We start from the raw sequence: 20,594 nt of genomic DNA, 5'->3' as shown, positions 1-20,594 counted from the left end.
TTAAGGTGGAAAAGGAACGTTCCGCTGAGCATGATGTTATCGGTATCGCCATAGCGATTGAATAGGCACGTACTAAAGTGGGGTAGGCATCAATTAATCGGTATCTTTGGTCTGTTAGGATTGACAAACAATCAGCAATGCTTTTATCGGTCACTTTAAGTTCGTCATCTTCAGAATCGGGTTCAATTATTTCTTCAGTCGCATTTGGGCATGCTTTTGATGATGGCTTTTTAAACAAATCTAAATTAGAATGTTCGAACGCACTAGCAAAACTGAAAAGTTCAGCTGCACAACGGGATGGGTCGATGTTATAGTTTTCACAAAACTTTTGAATTTTCTCCTTAACAGCAGTAGTTGTCGGATATTCCTTTCGAAAAGTGGGAAATCCTTTTGGCGACAATATAGCAAATGTTTCTAAAACGTGCTTATTGTTTTCGAAACGATGCGTAATGCTATTCTCGACACAATCCAAGGCTATAATGAAGACTTCGCGTCTCTACTTTTCCTCTGCATTGGCTGGCGGCTGATCTTCAGATTCTTCGTCACTAAATCTCCTTCGTTTCCGGATTCTCTCTTCCTTCCATTCTATGTTCGGCAATTCTTTCTCAACCGCGTCAAGAATCCCTTGAGGATTCTCACGGAGCTTCGTCAAATCCTTCTGTGCACTTTCTAAGAGACACAATGCCTTATCAAAATCAATGTTGACACGCTGCAATGTTCGGCTGAGAGGACCGGTAATTGCAAATATTTCACGAAAAAGAATTGCAGTGGCGACAAATTGCTTTGTAAAAAACGTTTCAGATAGTCCACCAGCTGTTTCACGTTTGTCGGCATTATACGATGTACTTTCCGAAATTCTATTCAACATGAGAAGTACAGCATCATAGCGATCTAAAAAAACCTCAAGAGCATATTCTCTTGAGCTCCATCTAAGGGTGTTTATTCGTTTCAAAGTCCGAATGGAGAAATTAAATTCTGTTTGGCACTCTTCGAATAGCTGATGAATTGGTTGACTCTTAGACACTAATTTGTACAAAGATTGCAACTTTGAAAATAGTTTTGCGATATCTGTAGACGCGCAAGCAGTGTCTCCAAGAACTAAATTGAGAGTATGAGCATAGCAATGTATATAAATGACATGTTCTCCGGCAACCTCTTTAAGCTTTGCCTGCAGGCCGTTATATTTTCCTGCCATGTTTGATGCACCATCATAAGTTCGCGCAACCAAATTATCGTACGAAACATTTAGTTTTTCCAATTTTTTTGTGATATGTTGAAGTAGTTGTTCTGCTGTCGTAGCTACAGCTCGTATACAGAACAATAAATGTTCACTAACATCACCTGACTTTTCCACAACTCTAACGCATAGACTTAACTGTTCATGTTTTTCCACATCAGGGGTGGTATCTGCGATAATGGCCCATGCAGCGCTATCTTGGATTAGGTCAACGATCTCTCTTACTATTTCTTGACTTATAATATCTATCAGTTTGTTTTGTGTGTCATTGCTCAAAAAGGTTACCTTAGAGCCTCTGCCCAATTTTCTTGCTTTGTCACCTTTTTCGGTTCCTTCTTTCTTTCTTTCTAGTCGTTGGTGTTCCTGCTCGACTTTTTCAAGATGGGCTGCAATTACGTCATCGTACACAGATAAATATTTAAGTAGTTCAAGAAAATTACCAGTATTTACAGATGGATCGCTTGCTAAAGATTCCCGATGACCGCGAAAACCCAACTCTTGTTTTCCCAAAAGCAAGATCGTATCAATGATTCGTTGCATTATCTTTCGGTTCGATTCAACGTTTTTCTTTCTCTCTTTCTCTTGAAGTTCTTCTTGCGACGCCAAAATCTCATTTAAAGTCATATTTTGCAAAAACATTACATGTGATATTTTTGCGTTTATGTGTGTTTGTGATTCTTCGTGTTGTTTAACGTACTCAAATTGCTTCTTCCAATTAGAAAATCCTGTTTTCACAAATGCGTTGCCCTGGTTAAATCGTTGATGCTCCTTTCTCAAGACCGAATCTGAAAAAAGCATGCAAGGAACGCAAAATAGCGAGTCAAGCTCGAAGGTAGGTAAGCCATGATCGATGGCTACCACCTTGCCGACGAAAGATACCCTCAGAACAGCAACGAGCACGGTTACCAATTGTTTTCTTCCTTTCGAATAAGATTTCTTTCGATGGCTGGCAGAGGGGCCGATTCAGTATGTCTGTTTTCTCGGCGTGGCTCAATGCTTTGTCAACTATTGTCGAAATATCAAAGTCCTGGTGCAATGGCAATTGAAATGGAGGTTCCTCATCTGTTTCTTCGTCGCTTGTTACTTCAAATGTTATTTCGTCCAATTCGTTTTGCGTTTCACAACTACGACTTGTATTCCCCTCATCATCGATCTCGTGGTAACCACAACTACTGGCGCTTTGAACTTGATTATCACTTGGCATTTCGTTAACATCAATTTCCAGACTATTGTTGAAATTGTCAGAAGGGACAGATTGATTCATCGAAGAGGATTTTTCATGGTCAACCGGTGTACGCTCTTTGGAAGAATTCAGGAATTTCGCCATACTATTTCTTAGAGCTGACTCTTCTTCTAGTCTTCTTTTCTTGTATTTTCGATTTTCCGCACCACTTTTCTTCCTTTTTTTGTCACTCATTTTGCGATTTAAATGTTCTTTCACTCTTACAACACACAAACCACTTAATCTTTTTCACATTTTGAAAACTTTGAATAATTCTTTTTTCAAGAAGTAAAACTCACATACACTATTGTCTATTACACTTAAATATATGGGTTGCGGACCGTAATGTACAAACCTTTGCTTTTTTTCTATTGATAGGTTTTTTCTTCTGTAAACTATTTTCCTACATAATAAAAATAGGTACGAAGTTTCTTTTTATGAGAAACATTGATCATTATTTGCTGGTTCTGAATTCTAGGTTTGATTTTGGCGCCCCTGGTTCTTCGGCGCCCCCTTGAAAAAGCTCCGCTGGGGGGGCCATGGCCCCCCCGGCCCCCCCTGCCACAACGCCACTGGTCGCACGCCGGTTAAGCTGTAGCTGAACGCATCTAAAGCATAGATTTAAAGTGCTAGATCCGAATCTCAAACCTATCTCAGGTAAGAAAAAGTGAACCCAACCCTGATATCCCTGGCTTTTTTCTAAATGGATTGAATGTTGTGTTTTTTCGCCTAATCCGCGAAATATTTCTAAACAAAACTCAAAATATGTCAAATAAATACTATTTGAATGGTTACTTGCATGAAAAAGCCGCAAATAATGTGTATTTCAACAACCAAAATGCATGATTTGACAGTAAAAGTCACACGATCGAGAAATATAGCCTCCCAATAGTGCCACCCGCCAGATTAAGTCTCCGTGAAATTTTTGAATTTTATCCCATTAAAGTATTTAGATAACATTAACAACATCATTTTGTCGAAACGCAATTAGTAATATCTTTGTTATTGGGACTATATGTACAGAATTAAAAATGTCTTTTTATTATAAAAATAAATAATAAAATCCAAAAATAAAGTTTTACAAAAAGAAGCAACAGCAACAGCAACCGAAGGAAATCATGCTCGGCACTTAACGGTCGTTTGGCCTTATCTTGGTGTAAGAACTATATCTTGACGAAGAAGACGATGAAGATGACGCAGAATTAGTCCGTGCCTTGAATCCATTCACTTAAAGATGCTTAGAAACTACAGCCATTGCATCCAAGTAAAGCTGGTGCATGGCTCTGGGAGACCCTTAAAAGGTTGAAGGCAAAACAATAACATGATCTGCATTCAAGTTTCTTTGTTCTGCAGCATTTTCAAGATGGTCAACTAAACCTTGATAACATTCGGCCCTTAATTGTTGCTGATTGTGACGAAGAAAGTCCAACCTTGAACCTTCAACTTTTGTGTAAGCATCCACCAAAAATTGGTGAAATAGCCTACCTGACAAATGGAGTGCAGAGAACCCCCTTCGGATAGCTAACCGATAAACATAATGCTCAAGTTGTGTCACATGATTCCTGGTCCTTGTTGCCCTCTCAGCTACGTGAGGCATATTCATATCCCAGCCCAGATCACCTCTTGAAAAAGTAATGGATAGATATATGGATCAACTACGCTAGATGTTGATGGTATACTTTGCAAATGATGGTTTCGTGGATAGACAACAATATTCCTACCAGCTGGTGGAGCACCATCTTCTCCTGTGAAGATGGCAGCCACCTCTTCATGTAAAGGCACATTGCCACGCCTTTGATCGTGCCCCTCTCTCATTACCATGGTTATCCTAGAAACTGGACGGTTTTCAGCTATAGCACGAGTTTTTTGCTCTTGTTCAACCTGTTTCATGTGCTTAAAAGAAGCAGCATAATGATTTACTGTTTCAAGAACATCCTGGATTAAAGCCATAGTGGCCCTATTACAGTCAACTGCAGATGGATTCTGCATTCTCAAATCTAAAGCTTGTGCAGCTTCAATGATATACAATTGAGCACATTGTGGTTGTTCTTCGTTAGGAAAATGAGTACCGTAGCGATGACAAATTTGTCCACAAATTCTAAATGTTGGAGGACCAATGCCTGGAGGAGGTCTCAAGTTGGCAGAAAAAGACCCAAAAGCAAAAGTGTTATTGTAAATACGAAGTTTTTTTCGAAACTCCTTGGCCTCATTTGAATCATCAGTGAAAAGATGTTGAAGTTGAGGTGGAAAAGGTTCTAATTGAGGTAGGGAAACTTTGCCTTTAGAGCAACACTTGAATTCATCTTCTTTTTCAAATTTCAAGGCCCCACAAAACTCACAAACATGGTTAAAAGCTCCTAAATAGTGTTCATCAGGAAGGGGGTTACCAATGTGAGCTAAATTCAAGCGCCTTGGTGGTGCCGGGCATTATCCCCTCTACGCCTATGTGCAATCTGTACCTCATTTTCCTTTTCACGAATATTTCTGTTTCGCTCTACATTTGCTTGCCTCCTTTGACGCCCTTGCTCAATATTTTCATTTGCGCCTATTCCTTTGAATTTGAGCATTTTTCTCCTTTTGAATTTAACACAAAAGGTGAATTGTTTTTACTTCACCTTTTGACAAAATGGAAATGGGAATTCTAAGGGAATGCACACGTGTGTGGACAATCATTCGTGTTGAATATGAACAGTACTAGCTAATAGCCAGGCCATGACATGATAACCTTTATTAAATTTCCCAGAAACAAAACGGACGGCATTTGGAGTGAGGAGGGAAAAATGAAGTAAAGCCGAATGATAGAAGTGAATCTCCTATGTAGAATTTGAAGTAAATTGTTTTCTACATAAGTTGCGCGGCCCGCATGGTTTAACGTACAAACGCCAGATTAAAGATGGTCCGAAGACAACGGGAAATACTAAGCTTTTCCTCATTAACTCACGATTAAGGTCAAGGTTAAAATTCAAGGTTAAAATGCATGACGACTACTCTAAAAATCCAAATCCAGGCGATAAAAAAGTTCTCCTTTTGACAAAAGGTGAAAATAATTCTCCTTTTGACAAAAGGTGAAAATAATTCTCCTTTTGACAAAAGATGAAAAAAGTTCTCCTTTTGACAAAAGGTGAAGTGAAAAAAATTCTCCTTTTGACAAAAGGTGAAAATAATTCACCTTTTGAAATTCACTTCTCCTTTTGTTAAACAATAGAACCTATTGTTTGTTTTAAAAGGAAAAGAGAATTTGAAATGGAGAGGAAATTCTCCCTCAGAGCCATCGTATATATTATATTTATTAACAAAAACTACACTACATTATAATAAAAATAAAACGTAAACACAAAAGGGTTTTATATGTACAATTAGAATTTCCTGGGTCGTTACCCGTACTGTAATTTTCTACTTATATATATTGTTATATTTTTTCCCTTATATAAAATATTTACAATCACAGATTCTGCTCGCAGAATTTCAAACTCTCAAGGTTATCTAGAAAATAGAAAGCATTGCGTAATGGTAGGCAAATGCAGTGATGTGATTGGCCTATCGCATTTATACCACTATCGAGTATTTCTATAAAGGTGAAGAGGGTGTAAGGCGTATCTAGAAGGCGTCGAGGAATGGATTTCATGGGTTCTGGCGTGTGGGCCTGTGTGTATGGTGTATGTAGTACTGTGCAGTGGTGTGGTTATGTGGTCTACCTTTGGCTTGGGGCCTTGGGAATTAAAAAGAAATAGATAAGAGCTTGTACAGAGGACTTAACGACAACACCATTTTGATCTTTCCAGGCGGAACTAAGCTATTTTCAAACAACTGTTTATGGCTGCGCTATCTTTTTATACCAGGTATCATCAACATACAAAAAAGGTTTGCTCAACAACTTTCAGATCAATTTGTTCTGACTGACTGGTCAAACTCTGCTCTGGTCAACTGGTAAAATTGCATAATGTAATTGAGCCAAATTGACCAATCATTGCTCTAAAAAACACTTTTTGTTGAATGCTGAGCAAATTTTTGGAAAGATAGACTACAGTCAGGGAAATCCCTCAATTGTGGTAGGCTTTCTAGGCTAATCACGATTGAAAACTACTGCAATTGCAGTATACTGCAATTGAGGGATTTCCCTGACTGGACTAACTAGCGGTAGCAAAGTTTTAAAGTTAGTGTTATAAAGCTCTAGTAAGATAAAGGCATGTGAAAACATGACTTAGGTTTTGCATCATTTCCAGACTGGTTATACAACAAAGGCTGGTACATTGTAGATGTGTCTAGTCTGGTCTAGGATCTCACAGTCTCAAAACAAAAGCAACAACAGGTTTGCTATCATCATTTGGTTTTTTCTTCATTTAGTCTTATAATTTAGTGTGTGTAAACGTTCATACCCTCCAAACCACAATCAGAAGAGTGCAGAGCTGCATTTTTGATTCTAAGATCTCGAGATTTAAACACAATAGGTAAATGAAGTGACATCCCTGCAACTGAAACCATGACAAATAAACTTTTACTGTTAGCTATTTAATTTTTTGTTTTGATTTCAAAAGGCTAACACCAAGTTATAAAATGATTCACCATTCACCATTGTGATTATTAAAAGGTCTATTACCATAATTTGGTCTAATGTCGACATCCCCTATCCCTCCTGCTCTAAATTCGACACCCTTTTCTAGAGCTGAAAAATTCGAAATTCGAAATGTCGAAATTATTTTATTTGCTTAGAAGTAAGAAAGATAAATCTTTTTTTCAATCACCGATTCCGACTTTCATATTATTCCTATCTTTAAAGAAGGGTGTCGAAATTAGAAGACGGATGTCGAGATTAGACCAACTTACGGTATTAGAGAACCCACTGTCCGGTATGATACTTGCTATAGTAATTGCAGTTAATGTAAAATTCTTTGTCTATTTTTAAACAAAATATTGAGCCCAAACGATCGCTCAGTACTCACCTGACAACATCTTCTGGAAACTTCCACATGACAAATGTTTGCATTATATTATAGCCAGCTTGCATATTTTGTATCTTACAGTCCATGAAATTTACTTGCTTCTGAAAATAACCCCTCCAATTGCCACTTGAGGACAACCATTTTGTTTGGTCCCACTGGGTTTGGTCAAGCATTTGTACATAAAAATCAGTTTTTCGAGAAGTGTTTTTATACATCTGATGATTGCGTATGTAGCATGAAACTTTTAGTTATGTATTTTACATGGTGATTTTTGAAATATAACTTAATTTACATAGTCTAAAAAAACGTTAACCAACAGAAAAAAAATCATTTTGTATATATTGGCAAAGAAACAAACCTGTGGAAAACCCTGTGTGATATTTCCTGACTGCAAACAGACTGCTGTTGTGTCTTGTGTTGACACTTCCAATTTTCAAAACTTTCAAAATGACAATGAACAACATGTACACATATCTTTTTATTTATAAGAGCTAAGAATCATGGCTTGATCTGGCCTGCTTCTGGAAAAAGCTATGAATATGTAGGTTGTGTCTCAAGTTTTGCTAAATTAATTCTATCCTAATACCAACTTATTAATCAATCCCCTTGTTCCTGTGTCTGGTCTAGTCAGGACAATCTTAAAAACTAATAAATCTAGGTTTATATACTTTTTTATAAAGACGTTAATACTAATTGATTTTAACATATTTATACAATTACTTAATTTATTATAATCATGCAATAAATATCATCCATTTATTTGTATTTTCATAACTCTCTTATATTTTATTTTACAATTTTAGTAGGTCCACATCAGTATTTTACTGCATTGTATATTTACAAAACTTAGACCTTCTTTACCAAATAAATTAATAATAATCATAATCATAATTTCATAGACCAAAAATGACTTGATAGAAATGTTTTCTTAAACTTTGATCATTATCATTACCTGATACATTACCTAAGGTACCTTGGAATGATTTTGTATGATATTTTTTATACACCTGGTCATGTCAGGACCAATGTATTGTTGTTTTATGATGACAATGTTGTTTCATTCAGCTTCCCTTGTCATTATGTATCTAGATTGTGTCTGGATTTTTTATAAACAAATAATTTTTTTGCTCCCAAATGGTTCCTTAATTTTGTCTAGCTCAGTTTTAAATTTATTTTCGTCTTATCCGCTCAAACTTTTTACAAGGATAAGTCAGAAGTAAGAATTGTTAACTATTCGAACATGTCCCAAATGCCAAAAGTCAGCCAGCTATTTATCAGTGTAATGTATAAACTATGGTTATAGGAATTTAAAAAAGTCTCAAACATCAACAAGCTTAAAGTCAAAGATATCAATAATCAAACAGAATTAGTGTACTGTAAGGCATACAATTATTGGCTATTCAAGCCATGGCATCAGGTAAATATATTATTATTTATTTTTGTAAATGAAGTAAGAAATTTTTATCTTTATTACTATCATATGGAACAAAATATAATATGAAATCAAAAAGTAATAAGAAATTTATATATTATCTTGACCCTTATATTGAAAGTGATTTTAAAGTTATTATTTGGGCTTTTTTGGACAATAAAAATTTATTAAAAAGTGTCTTCTTGTTTACCAAAAACAGTTATTTAATCTGCTTTTTTTTAAGCGATTTACTTGTCATTTTTTCAAGGTTCTACTACATCTGACACCAATAAAATCATGCAATCAGATGACTGGACTGTACCGGGTAAAGCCTTTTTTGTATTTGTACTCTCATAGCATAATTTATCGGGTTGAATTTGTCAAAAAAAAAATTCATTTTTTTGTTTTATCATTTTATTATGCTTTCACAAGAAGCTTAAGACATGAAGTTCAAGTATAATTAGTTTTTACAAAGGATTGACTACAACTAGTACAAAAATGCAATAATTGTTTGGTTGTAGTGATATCTTTGACAAGTTTTCCCAAAATATTTTGCAGCAATTTTGTATATACCATGAAGAACCTTTTTATTTTATATACCTTTAGGACCTTCTACAGCATCTATGCCAGCTACTGATACAGAAAGATCAATAAATTCTACGTTTTGGGAAGGTATTCTAATTGTAATTATTTTTCAGTCATTTTTTTTATGTGCATTGTTGCCTCTTACTTTGTTACTTTTACCTTTTTGTACATTCCGTTTAATTGGGTCTTCTCTTATTTTGTTTAGATATCAATGAATCAACTTCTAATGCCTTCGACAAGATTATCAAGACCAGCGAGGCGTGCTACCTTATCCATTCTATTGATGTTATCTTGGAAGCAGCTTCCCACGAAAGCCATTTGAGTCTGCTCTCATGTGAACAAAGCCTACTTAATCTGGCTAGTTCAAATGAAACAGCAGGCATATTTTTTGCATGTTCATTCGAGTTAACCAACGAAAACATGGTTATCACACGCTATTTTGAGCATGGTTGCTATTCCGGATACTTCAGGTAGCTCTTGAATGCTTTATAAATAAGTAAATTTCACGTAATGGTTTAGTCATTTTGGCAACTCCAATAATTCTGGAAAGTAATTTAATGTTTCTTCACCTAAACTCAGTCAATCGACAGCAATCGTGAACTGGCCAATCATTGTACATTAAAATGAACATAATTTACACCTTTTACTTCAGAAAATATGGCGAAACCTTGGTCAATAACAAACTTGGGTGTACTTCATTATCGTTAAAAACGTTTAACGGAGCAGATATTACGAACGAGGAAATGAGAAGCAGTATGAAACGACAGAAATTGAAATCGAAAGGTATGCAAAACAGAAAATAAAAATTTTAAATTCGTGTACTTGGGTTTTTTTGTTTATACGAATCATTTGATACTTTTGTCATAATATTTTAGGTTAAAAAACTTTTGATGGACTTTCATTGGCTTCATAAATCGTGATCATAATCACAATCGCACCGAAGGAAGTACAATTCTTATTAGTATATTGAGCCTAATTATAGTACCTAATTTTTTTTCACAGGAAATTCAAGGCAGCGAGGCTATTACTCTAATAACTTAAGGACCAACAAATCGAGCGTGGTGAACTCTTTGAAAACTCTATTAACAGAGCTAGACGCCAGAGCTGAAATTAAACCTTTGGGTTGTATAGTATTGGTCGATAAAGCAACGACTAAAACTAACGATTCTGACAACAGGTAATGTCTCCATTCATTATGTTTCTAGGTTTAACATTTTTTTTTGACAGATTGACAAAAAAACAGAGACAAAATACTTATTTTACTTTCTTACGACGGTTCCGAAGTGTCACTGTTTCACCACGGAATTTTCGATGTTCCTTAACAAAACTTTTATCCCAAATTCGTCAAAAAAATCTTTCACGATGAAACGTCGTTTTTCAATATATTTTAGAACAGCTCCGAGGTCGATCCTAGTGGAGTTTTGTGATGAAACAGTGACTTCTTAGGTTCATCGTAAATCTTTTTACGATTTTTAATTATATTTTCATATCACAAGCTGAATTTTAAAAAGTGAAACATCCTCAGAAAAATTGAAATTTATATTATTGCTTAGAGCCTTCTATTATGTAATTCCTCATCTCTTCGACATCTTCGAGTGATTAAATGACACCTTTTTGCTTAGACTGGACATGACGACTACTGACTACGACACCATTACCCGTGCTAAAAAAATCCATAATTGGTGAGGATCTTTTAAGTTCCTTTAAGTAAGAAAAAGGGACTGACGTTTTTAAAATAATTTTTGAGAAATATCCTGGGTACATTTTAAACATTGTGTTTTTTTGGAAAGGTTTTCAAAATGCACCTTGCCTCTGCGCTACAACATTTTTGATTATTTTTTGTATTTTAATTATGCTCTTTGATTACTTTGACTCGACAATTTACACGACAGATACTGCGGTAAGTTTACAATTATTTCTGTTCATTTCTTTAAATGAATGCATGTACTTTGTTGAAGTGCGTTCTTTATATGAAATATACTGATGTTGAAATGAAATCAATTTGTGTCGTTAATTATTTTTTTTAATCCTTTCACAGCCTTCGTTCTCGTCATACAGTGTTTTTTAAAATGATTCTGAAATTGAATCCAATAAGTGCTATTTTTCGGGGAGAAACTGATCTTGATAGAAACTTATAAACCACGAAATTTGTTAGAACTATAAATATAGATTAGATTTAAAACCATTTTGCATACCACGCTGTTTTGCACGGGTAGTTTTTGAGAACACACCTTGAAAATTGACCAAATGATAAGTTTGTGCTATGAATTCTGCCTGAGCTGTTATTTTCATGAACATTAAAGGAACATAACGGTTGAAAAATGTAAACATCGAGCGAGTCACGTGTCATCAAGCGAAACAATTAAAATCGCATGTCAAAACAAACTTGTAAAACAATTGAAACATGTTTTGTAAATTTCGTACCTTATTATGTCCCTTTAAAGGTTCACAAATTTTCAGTCAGTACAATAAAAATACCCCTGGTTACTATTTATTCCAGGGTTACATACTTGGCGGTACTGGACCAGTGCCGAAAATGTGTACTAATTTTTTTTTTTTTTTTTTTTTTTTTTTTTGTAACTTGTTTTCGGAATGGAGTTTTGATCACCACCCTTTTGTATCTTGGTACAAAATTGAAATATGCCTTCAATGTAGGTAAACCACCCCTAAATCACCTGGAAATACCTGGTACAATCCTGATAGTACCACCCCAAAAATGTTTTAAAAACTAGAGAGCCCAGTACTGAAAAAAAAATAAAATTAATTCTAAGATACTGAGGTATTTTTATCGACCTTTTTCTCGCCAAACTAATTTTTTATGATCAAGACTAATTCAAATTTGCACAATGTACTAAGTTGAAAATCAGCTTTTTAGTGAATTTAAATGTTTGACCACCCCACTTAGTACCTGGTACTAAGTAGTTTTTCACTTGCCAATTTTCATCACCCACCTGACAGTGGTTCCTACAACTTGGTACATATCCCCTGGTTATTCCCACTAAATAAAGGGACAATTTCAATTGCTTCATAATTTTTTGACATGTGATTTTGATTGTCCTTATTTAATTGTTTGGGTAACGGAGAAATGTGATCTATATATTAAAAAGAATAGACTAAACCCCCACCTTTCTTTACTAAACAGGATTAGAATTGACAGTACCAAACCAGCCTCTTGCCACCTAGTGGCATAATTTTTCTTTAGTGATAGAAAGATAGTAAAGATACGTATTTCGAGCGCTAACAGCGCATCATGCACATTTTCCCCATACTGCCGATTAAATTGATTGAATTCCTTGCAAAACGTTTCCTACTCACTCACTCAATTACAATCCAATCACGTATACCTGAATCCCGCATTCAATGGTTGTCAATATGTTCAAACTGATATCCCTCTTTCAAGATAGATAACCATTGTCAGATGACAATACATCGAATCTCTTTTCTTGTTCAGGTATTTATCAAGTCAGAGAGCCTTTAACGAGGGCATCGATTGGGAAAGCAGCCTTGTGACTTTTACAAGTTAGAGAACTTAAACCAGCATTCCAACGAAACCAAATCATTGTTTCAAACTAGTGATTATACGGGACCGCTTTGTTTACAAGAACAGCTAGATATCATTTCCCTTCTGCCAAATAATCATCACTTTCTATGGTCTTTGAACGATCCCACTGAACGGCAGGTCAAATTCGTACAGAGATTCAGCACTTGTAAAAAGTATCCTTGTGGCTCACCGAGAAATCGAATCGTGAATACGGTTGTTTACAATGCCTCGCCGAGCTGCATCATTAAATCTATCCACGTAATGCTCAATCTGTATGAGGACCCTGCGATCAAAGCTCCGCCATCAAAAAGAAGAAAATGTGTTTTCAATAAAAAGAAGAGAGCTGTTATTGATACTTCTTTCATCTGTTCTCATCTTGGTATCGATGAAGAGCATGTTATAAAATTGTCGGAAAATATCTCGTCGATCGCTAATCATCAGAGTAAGGAAGAAAGATTGTACCTCCTTTACGTGGAAAAACTTTTCTCGACGGGTTGTTTGAATTGGAGGGTATCAAAAACTCCTCCTTCGATTCAAGTTATTTTGATGAACGACATGGATCCTACAAATGGTGAATTCAAGGTATATATTACATTGGTTCTCGTCTTAAAACGTCTGGTATATAAATATAGGAGTCATTCTGCGCCTTCCCTCATCGGAATTCGAAACTTTACGCCCAAGGTTGGGTAAATCATCGATTGTCGAATATTTCGACCACTTTTCTTCATTCTTGGGCTTAGCTCATCGGAATTCGAAACTCTACGCCCAAGGTTGGGTAAATCATCGATTGTCGAATATTTCGAACACTTTTTTTTTCTTTCTTGGGTTTAGCTCATCGAAATTCGAAATTTTACGTCCAGGGTTGGGTAAATCATCAATTGTCGAATATTTCGACCACTTTTCTTCATTCTTGGGCTTAGCTCATCGGAATTCGAAATTCTATCTAATCCCAAGGTTGGTTAATAAATCATTGTTTATAGAATATTTCGACCACTTTTCTTCATTCTTGGGCTTAGCTCATCGGAATTCGAAACTCTACGCCCAAGGTTGGGTAAATAGTCGTTTATCTAATATTTTAACCATGCACTTTTTTTTTCATTCTTGGGCTTAGCTCATCGGAATTCGAAATTCTATCTAAGCCCAAGGTTGGGTAAATCATTGTTTATAGAATATTTCGACCACTTTATTTTTTCTCTTGGGCTTAGCTCATCGGAATTCGAAACTCTACGCCCAAGGTTGGGTAAATAGTCGTTTATCTAATATTTTGACCACCTTTTTTCATTCTTGGGCTTAGTCATCGGAATTCCGCCAAAACTCTGGAGACATTCGATTCTCTGCTTTTAGTTTTAGCATTCGGAAAGCTTAACTAAATTGACGATACTTTATCGCTTCAATGCGATACCCATCATAATTTTTCACAAATGCGCTACTATGGTTTGTTTTTCGTTACCGTCGTCGAAAGAAATTTTACTTGAAAATTCACTATCAGTTTTTAAAAAGCTAACCGCGCCGCCGCTAAGGGTTGATAGGTGTCTCTATCCTAGCTCATCGGAATTTGAGAATCATAATTGAGAGTAGATTTATTATAATAGATTTTTAACACATTTAGCATTTCCTTTTAGGATAAGGATTTCGTTCATGTCACGATTATCGGTACAACGTCTGGTCCGATAATAAGATGCTCCTGTAGTTTGTACGGCTTACTGAATTCAACTTTAAACGAGGAGGAAATCAGCGGACCGGTGGAATTTGAAGGGATGAATTGTTGTCACTGTCGCTTTGCAAAAGATATTCTTAAAATCAAGCCCATGATGTTTGTGCCGAATGAGAATGACGAGACTTCCATAGAAAGAAGCTACTTTAATGAAGAGTTGATTTCGAAGGCCGAATCATATATATCAAGAAGCCGATTGTTCAATTACCATCAAAAAGTAACGTTTTCAAATTTTCAGTGGTAACAAAAGAAAACGAGGCAGAGCTAATTACCATTTATAGAAATAAAAAGAAGAAGCGAAAAGTCATCACATGCCACAACTCATTTTGCCAATCCAAACCTTCCAGAGAAAGGTATTTAGAGACGTTTCAAACTTCCGAAAAATTGTGTCCGCATTTGGAATTTCTGAGGAGTTCTTTCGATGTCAATACACTGAAATTCGCCGACGAAATAGATGACGATGATGAGGAAGATAGTGAAGACATTGACTTTGGCATGGATGTGGAATATGATAATTTGGAAACAGAAAACGACCCTTCGGAGGTTTGTTTATTTTTAAATAAAGGTATTTCTAAAAATTCTACTTGTAAGCGATATATACAAATCTCTTATACAAAATATTTAATTTTTTATAAAATATTCAAAAACGTATTCTTACAGAGAAGTTTTCAGAAAAATAAGTCTATGTCTATGAATATTGACGAAATAATTAACTAATATCTTTTCCTGCGGATTAGAGTGTATACCGACATATGGGGGCTTTATGCTGTAAGTTTATAATAATGTTAACCGGCAATCATTTTCTTTCTATTTTAGTGGGAGAAGGTTTTCGACGAGGAAAATGGTCAGTGGAAATTCCACGACAAAGCCCCTAGTCAGTTGCGTGTCAATGATTCCAGAGACGAAATTTACCGCGACAACATAAAAAAAGAGCCATACAAATTTTACTTGGACAGGAGATAAAGTTGATCCCATCTAAGGATGGTAACTGTGGATGCGAGGTAAATTCAATTTCTATTAGATATTGAACGGGGTTAAAACGCCGGTTATTCACTTTCGTGTCATTTGTTTAAAGCGGTCGGCAAAGAAGTAGGAACCCTTATCATTTAGGGTGGCGATATTGGATATAAATGCTGAAAATCTACAACTCTAAGTTTAGTATCGTCTTTAAGTTCAATGAAGTTCCTTTTAATATCATTGATTTCGTCTTTAAAAGGTGTAATCTTTTTCTTGTTAGAGTGGTTGGTATAACGATGAATATCCGGACGGTCATATCATGCCTCGTGGAGAAACGGTAGTTTATTCAACTGTTGGGGCTTCAAAGGCACGTTTGTTTGAACGAAAATGCTTGTCAGAAAGATGTTTTCGTGGTTACGATGGCTCCGAAGACAGCTTGTTTCGTTCAAGTTCGACTGTTGCCTGTGGTTATGAAATCGGTTGGGAATTTGTCGATCTGGTAATGACCAGTAAACAAACCTTTTCTGGATTCGTTAAAGTCCTGAAGAATAGATATAAGGATTACAAGTCGCAATGCGAGTTCTTGTCACGGAACACGCTCATAAAGTGGTGGTTCAGTTGGGCTTCAGCTATGAATTTGGATTTTATCCAACAGTGTCCAAGCTGTGGTCCGAATCCAAGATACTTAGCCGCCGATGGGACGAAAATTGGAATAACCTTCAAACAAATCAATGTGACACCGATTGAACAGGCTACGGATGGAGAGTTCTTGCCTACAAATAAAAGGAGGTATAATAGAACTTTTATCAACAACACAAACAGTAAAAAGGACAGAAAAGTTGTCAACGATGCTCTCCATTCGTTAGTGAAGCATTTTTGTGGAAAACTTAAGCTTTCTGGAGAAGAATTGGGTAAAACCAAAGAAATATTAGCCGATTCAAGTATCCCAGTTGTGCGTCTACTCACAGAAAAATTATTCGAGCCTGGTATGTCGAATCTCGAAAAAGTAGCACTCAGTAAATCTCTTGCTATTCTGACAAAGGATACTAGCTTAACCAACCTGATTCCTAGACGGTACTTGGACCAGTTTGATCGGTTGAATGATATGATGGCATCAGCAAACATAATCGAGGAGAACGGCGATCTGTGGCGTGTAGTTGAAGAGTTCCATCGATCTTCCAAATTTTTCTTTCCAGAGCTAGGCGATTGGCTACTTATTGCAACATCGCTTTCCAAAGGATCTTGTCCTAAAAAATACGTAATTGAATTCTTCAAGTATCTGACTACCCTTAGGAAAGAACTAAACAGCTGTGATATATCCCCGAAAGAGCCAGAATCGGTTAAGAAATACAACCCACCGAGAGATGGTAGAGCGTATTACTTTCACGACGGCTCCCAAATAAGACAAACCAGAAAGTTTGATATCGATAAAGACAAAAAAGACAAAAAATCTAACTTTGATGATTTGCCTGACAGTGACGTGTGCTCAAAAATTTTCCCCACTTCAAAAGGGACCTCTTACTTGTTTTTGTGGTTTTGCCCAGCCCACGGGCATTGTTATGGGTATCATATTATACCCCATGCTGAGGGCAGAAAAGATGCTGCGGCATCATTATACGCGTACATGAAGCAGGCTCCGTATGAGATTTTTTACGATTTTGCTTGCTCGCTTGAAGAATATTGTCGAAACCGAGAAAGTGGCTTTTTTCAGGACACACGTTTTTTCCACGACATTTTCCATGGATATGGACATAAGTGTTCTGATGTGTTCAAGTCAAATCGATTACTTGGCTTTAATGGCTTGAACACATCCATCTGTGAGCAATTTAATGCTTTCTTGCAATGCATTAAAACATCTGCAAAATTGATGACGCAAGAGCATTTCACTTTTTATGTACAATTTTTTGTCAACCAGTGGAACCTTGCAAGGAAAGAATCGTTCGCCAAACGAGTCGCTGTGGCAATGGCATGTTCTAGATGAACACATTTCTATCGAAACAGTTATTTTTATAGCTACAATTCTTTGTAAAACCGAGATTTCTATCTCTCAGATTCGGTCTATTAGTTTCAATTCAATTTTCATGGGTGCATTCAGAGGTTTGGAAAAGGGAAATATTAAATGAATTAATTTTACCGGTTATTTAAAATATATTTTCTATTCAATTTGACTCGCATGCAAAGCTAAAACTAAATTCTTCAATATTCAGGAAAAAAAGTTTTTTTTGAAAAAGAAAAAGTGCATAATATAAATGATACAAAGATTTTTTAAAAAGAGTCACCATGGTTTCATAGGCCAGGTTAGGGGTTTGGGGCTAATACTTTGAAATTCTTTGGGGTTACCTATTCATTTGGGGTACCTAGCTGTTTTGATGGAGACTCTTGGGACTGTATATTTTCCAAATTTAATATTTCAAAATTTTCAAATTATTCAGTTTTTTTACCTCAGCACCCAGTTTCCCCATCCGATTCTCTTGATGATTTCAAAGGCACTCAAAAAGAAACAATTAGATTTGATGGAACTCGTGGACAAAAGTTGAAAAGACGTCTTAGTCTCCCTTTTCTAAATCTCTAAGCATTATATCAGAAAGAGTTATTTTTATAGCTACATCTTATCAAACAGAGTTGTTTTTTATCTTTGTAAAACTAGTTTTTTCAATTTGAATTTTCGAGAAGTCCATCTCTCAGATTTTCAGTCTGTTAGTTCTAATTCAATTTTCATATAGATACATTATATCAAAATCAGTTATTTTTTTTTGAAGGATTCATTTTCAAGTATCAAAACTTTATATTTTCTAGAACTTGCAAATTTCACACTTTAAAATGCACAAAAATTGATGTCATTATCTTAAATGATACCCTAATATCATTTATTTTTGCATGCCTCTAATTTTCGCACCTTTTATTTTCGCGCAGCTTTTTGAAATACTGTATGGTATTCAGACACCTTCGCATCGCATCTTGTAATTTATCTGATATTTTTTTAGTATTTTTAATGAAAAATATAGGTAAAGAGGTAAAAAAGACATGAAATCAGAATTTAGTTCTTTTTTTAGTTCCCATATTAGCTAGAGCTTACTTTACAGAGGCATATTTAACCTAATTAGAGAACTCGCTTCTAAAAAGAGCACCGAGATGAAAAAAGCGCGCGGAAGTTAATGGAATTAAAGATGAACTCAAACTAAACAAAAAATCGTTGATCCCATGCAACAAACTAGTTCGAGCTGTCGGTGGGTTTACATTACGTTGTTCTGCTCATATTCTAGCGAAAAAAGTTTCTTATAGAGGCTGCTTAATACTCGGTAGATCGGTAGACTCGGTAGACTTTTTCCCAGAAAATGCCGCTTTTCGCCGAACAACTTTTTTTAGCTGGTGAGTGCTTATGATGAAGAATTTATAAAGATACTCTCCCCGTTACGATTTAGATTTATCATAGCCTGTATCAAACCAATAACAAATATTTTCATTTATTGATGGCGATATTCAAAATAATATCCGTGTTACAGGCTAGCTTGATCGTTCAAATTTTGAGCTTCACAGAAAATCAAATGACATTTGAAATATTGGACAGGTCATTCCTCAGAGACCAGGGCATTACAGTTATTGGGGACATAATGAAGATCCTCCGTCCAACACGTCAGTAGTAGCTGTACCCCAGACTCGATCACGCATGCTACTAATCCGACTCCTTCGATAGAACCAACCGCCTCAAAATCTGCAAGACTACCTTCTATTACGTCTGACATGACACATCCGCAATTTCGTAAATTCAAAATCGATTGAGCCGTTTACAAACAACTTCCACTTCCAGGGGTCCCAACAAACCGTATTACATCAATGATTTATAACGCATGTGATGATGCTACACAAACGAATGTCATCGACAACCATCCAAACTTTCTAACGTTCAATGAAAACGATATCCTAAATACCATTGAAACCATCGTTACTCATCTATGCAGGCTCAACATTTACATCTGACTCCGAAAGCCGTTACAGTCCAACAAAAGGAGACGCACTTGCCGTTACCTTGTCACTCGATCACGCCAAGATGTTCGTCCTTGGTTGCAACAACCTGATCATCACAACAGATCATGAACCGTTGCTGGGTATTTTCAACGATCGAGACCTCAGGTCGGTAAAGAATCCTCGAATTATAAAGCTGAAGAGCCATTCCCTCAGATTCAGATTCACCATCCAGTATTACCCCAGAAAATGGATGCGTGGACCCGATGCCTTGTCCAGGAACCCAGCTAGCTTTGCTTCCATTGACTCATACAAGGAGACCATGCGAGTGTTGCGTTAAACAACAACTACTTCCCTTAATCCAGACATCGATTCATAAATCAATGCCACTTCTGCCATCAACATGTGCAAAACAACCGACCATGTCCAAACACTTCTCACACTCGATCGGATTCGTCAACATGGATCAACTGATACAGAATACTCATTACTGCTACAAGGATACCCAAGGAACTCCGTCATCAGATCCTTCAAGCCCTTCACTCCACCCATCAAGGCTGCACAGGCATGCAGGCCCGAGTCAGTCAATGATTGTATCTATTGGCCAAGAATCAACAAAGATATCAGCAGAATCCATGAGTGCTGTAAGATTTGTATCAGTCACTAACCCAGTCAACCCAAGGAACCGATCATCCAACCCCCCCCACCACAATATTCATAGTGTGCAACCAAAGGGGGGTCTAGGTCCTACCAAAGAATGAGGTCCCAGCACTATCTAAACCCCCCTGATATCTTGAATCCTTGGTGGTCACACCTAAAAAGTCGAGTTTTTCCCTGCTTCCAAAAACAATTTGGCGGACCTTTTTTTAACTATGAAAGTTATTCTTGCCTCAATTATGATTTTCTAAACAAAAGAGCAATTTTTTAAATGGTATTTAATAATATCATCAACATGAGACTAGCATCATAGTAGGGCGGATCCCAAAATGATACAAGTCATCTGGATGATAGCCGGTCATGCACA

General features: G+C 36.3%; 3 protein-coding genes across 4 annotated transcripts; 1 reads left to right on the top strand and 2 right to left on the bottom strand.

Annotated features, from left to right (window-relative positions):
- Positions 1 to 496: 496 nt before the first annotated feature.
- LOC136806545 (zinc finger MYM-type protein 1-like) lies at positions 497 to 1,861 on the bottom strand. Its single transcript, XM_067063134.1, has one exon. The coding sequence runs from the start codon at positions 1,859 to 1,861 to the stop codon at positions 497 to 499; it is 1,365 nt and encodes a 454-aa protein (XP_066919235.1).
- Positions 1,862 to 4,058: 2,197 nt separating this feature from the next.
- Positions 4,059 to 7,409, bottom strand: LOC136806544 (uncharacterized). The gene is made up of 2 exons (XM_067063133.1): positions 7,400 to 7,409; positions 4,059 to 4,816 (listed from the first exon to the last, which is right to left on the bottom strand). The coding sequence occupies exons 1-2, from the start codon at positions 7,407 to 7,409 to the stop codon at positions 4,059 to 4,061; spliced, it is 768 nt and encodes a 255-aa protein (XP_066919234.1).
- Positions 6,569 to 13,441, top strand: LOC136806516 (uncharacterized). 2 transcript variants are annotated; one of them, XM_067063104.1, is made up of 7 exons: positions 6,569 to 8,816; positions 9,079 to 9,135; positions 9,417 to 9,482; positions 9,601 to 9,865; positions 10,048 to 10,178; positions 10,398 to 10,572; positions 12,847 to 13,441. In XM_067063104.1, exons 1-7 carry the CDS (start codon positions 8,807 to 8,809, stop codon positions 12,917 to 12,919), a joined length of 777 nt encoding a protein of 258 aa, XP_066919205.1. In that variant the 5' UTR covers positions 6,569 to 8,806; the 3' UTR covers positions 12,920 to 13,441. The 2 variants fall into 2 exon arrangements, with proteins under 2 accessions (XP_066919205.1, XP_066919206.1); XM_067063105.1 differs by lacking the exon at positions 12,847 to 13,441 and adding an exon at positions 11,018 to 11,171.
- The last annotated feature ends 7,153 nt before the right edge of the window (positions 13,442 to 20,594 follow it).

This window comes from Clytia hemisphaerica, unplaced genomic scaffold (assembly GCF_902728285.1).
Source record: "Clytia hemisphaerica strain Z4C2 unplaced genomic scaffold, Clytia hemisphaerica genome assembly, whole genome shotgun sequence".
NCBI classification, from domain to species: domain Eukaryota; kingdom Metazoa; phylum Cnidaria; class Hydrozoa; order Leptothecata; family Clytiidae; genus Clytia; species Clytia hemisphaerica.
Note: the sequence above shows the minus strand (reverse complement) of the source record. Positions and strands in the feature narration are given on the sequence as shown.

Excerpts from the sequence above, each read along its gene's own strand:
- LOC136806516 (XM_067063104.1), top strand. Across the intron at positions 9,136-9,416 it reads AGATGACTGGACTGTACCGG|GACCTTCTACAGCATCTATG; the intron begins GTAAAGCCTTTT and ends ATATACCTTTAG. Across the intron at positions 9,866-10,047 it reads TGCTATTCCGGATACTTCAG|AAAATATGGCGAAACCTTGG; the intron begins GTAGCTCTTGAA and ends CTTTTACTTCAG.
- LOC136806545 (XM_067063134.1), bottom strand. The coding sequence starts at position 1,861 with ATGACTTTAAATGAGATTTTGGCGTCGCAAGAAGAACTTCAAGAGAAA.